General features: G+C 35.7%; 1 protein-coding gene across 1 annotated transcript in view; it reads right to left on the bottom strand.

Annotated features, from left to right (window-relative positions):
• Window positions 1-282: 282 nt before the first annotated feature.
• Window positions 283-1,935, bottom strand: part of LOC122346741 (pleckstrin homology domain-containing family G member 4B-like) — a 5,508-nt gene continuing 3,855 nt past the window's right edge. The window contains exons 5-6 of the mRNA XM_043241592.1: window positions 982-1,206; window positions 283-465 (exon numbers count right to left, since the gene is read on the bottom strand). Of these exons, the coding sequence (XP_043097527.1) occupies window positions 283-465; window positions 982-1,206 (408 nt within the window). The remainder of the gene's footprint in view (window positions 466-981; window positions 1,207-1,935) is intronic.

Raw genomic sequence — 1,935 nt, 5'->3', positions numbered from 1 at the left:
ACCAAAACTACTGTGAAAAAACTATAATTTTGGGAAATAATTTCCTATTTAAATATGTAGTATGATATAATTTATTCCTGTGGTCAAAGCTGTATTTTCAGCCTTATTACTCAACTGTGTCACATGATCCTTCTGAAATCTTTCTAATGCTGATGTGCTGCTTAGGAAACATATCTCATTATTATCAGTGTTTGAAACGGTTGTGCTGCTTGAAACATGTGGAAACGGTGATGCAGTTTATTTTCAGAATTCTCTGATGAATAGAAACATTATATAATATTCTCACACGCATACCTTGATGGACATTTTGTAAACATACACATCATCTCCACGGTCGTTTTTTTTGGTCTTGGTGAAGAGGATGACATCTTGGAAGAGAAACACTCGCCGGAGGGAACGCTTCTTGCGGAAGATTACCCAGAATTCATCCTGTCGAATCAGCTGGCCCTGCTCGTTCAGATTCAGCTGAAGAAACGTAACGACAAAACATATAATGATTATTCCTTGCATATTATGGAAAAACTGTAAAACCATTTTGAGATGAGTGAGAGACAAAAAGTAAGAAAAATATAACTATATGTTACCCTGGACTACAAAACCAATCATTAGGGCCATTTTTTTCTAAATTGAGATTTATACATCATGTGAAACCCATTGGTGTATGGTTTATTAGGATAGGACTTAACTTAATACAATCGATGGAATCTAAGGGTGCAAAAAAAAAATCCAAATATTCAAATATTCAAATAAATCAACAATTAAGTTTTTATATATTCAAAGTAGGAAACAGAGTGGATATGGATATTTATTCGTCCTAATGATTTTTGACAATTTGGACAATTTTATCCCATACAATGCATTTTTGCCGATTGCTATAAATATACCCCAGCGACTTAAGACTGGTTTCGTGCACCACATATGGTGACCTATTTATTTGGTGAACTATTTTTTTTAAATCCATCTTGAAGCTTCATAACTAACATCGCAGTCGCGGACGGCGTCCATAGTGAGCAGGTCGTTCCCGTGCCGCAGCTGGAAGCGCACCACCTCTAGAGCCGCCTGGATCTCCTCTCGTTCTCCGCTCTGATCCGGCACACATTCGTCCAGGATCTCCTGCAGCAGCAGACTGTATTTACTGATCCTCTGGACCGGCTTCAGCAGATATGATGAGAGATCCATGCTGTCGCCCAACTCCATCTGCTTACGCTGGACAAAAAGTGGCTCGATTTACTCAAATCGAACTACTACAGAAGGTTCAAACGCTTGCTGATGCACCAGAAGGAAAAAAACACGCATTAAGAGCCACTTATTTTGTCTTCTGAGAGACATTTATTTATCATTTGTAGCCTCTAAAGGGCAGTACTAAATGAAAAAGTATGATATTTAGGGAAAAATGTACCAAACTCCATTCTGTTCAAAAGTTTTCATGCCCCTCGCCTCTTAATGCATCGTGTACTTCAGGAACATCAGTGAGAATTTGTACCTTTTGTAATAGTTGCATGTGAGTCCCTGAGTTGTCCTCAGTGTCAAAAACGAATCTCAAAATCATACAGTCATTGTTGAAAAGCGTTTGAATTAAGCGTTAAAACCAATTAAGTAGTATTGAGAATCAAGGCAATGCAAACTTTTAAGTAAGATCACTTTTATAAATTCTGCTTTTATTTTCCTTGTGTAAGATGTAAAAATCTTTTTTTTGTGAGGTATTTTATTCAGTTAGTACTAAACGAACAACATGCATTTTGTATAACCCCTCTTATTTTGGTAAAATAATAACATTTAGCAGATTCTGAAAGGGGGGGTGTAAACTTTTGACCTCAACCGTATATATAAAAGTATTATATAGTCATTATTTTATTACATTTTTATACGTCACACATTAATTTATATATTTATATTTTGCATGTATTATTTTAAAAGGCTATTTAAATATACATT

The sequence above is a fragment of the Puntigrus tetrazona genome, chromosome 6 (assembly GCF_018831695.1).
Source record: "Puntigrus tetrazona isolate hp1 chromosome 6, ASM1883169v1, whole genome shotgun sequence".
Taxonomy (NCBI): Eukaryota; Metazoa; Chordata; class Actinopteri; order Cypriniformes; family Cyprinidae; genus Puntigrus; species Puntigrus tetrazona.
Note: the sequence above shows the minus strand (reverse complement) of the source record. Positions and strands in the feature narration are given on the sequence as shown.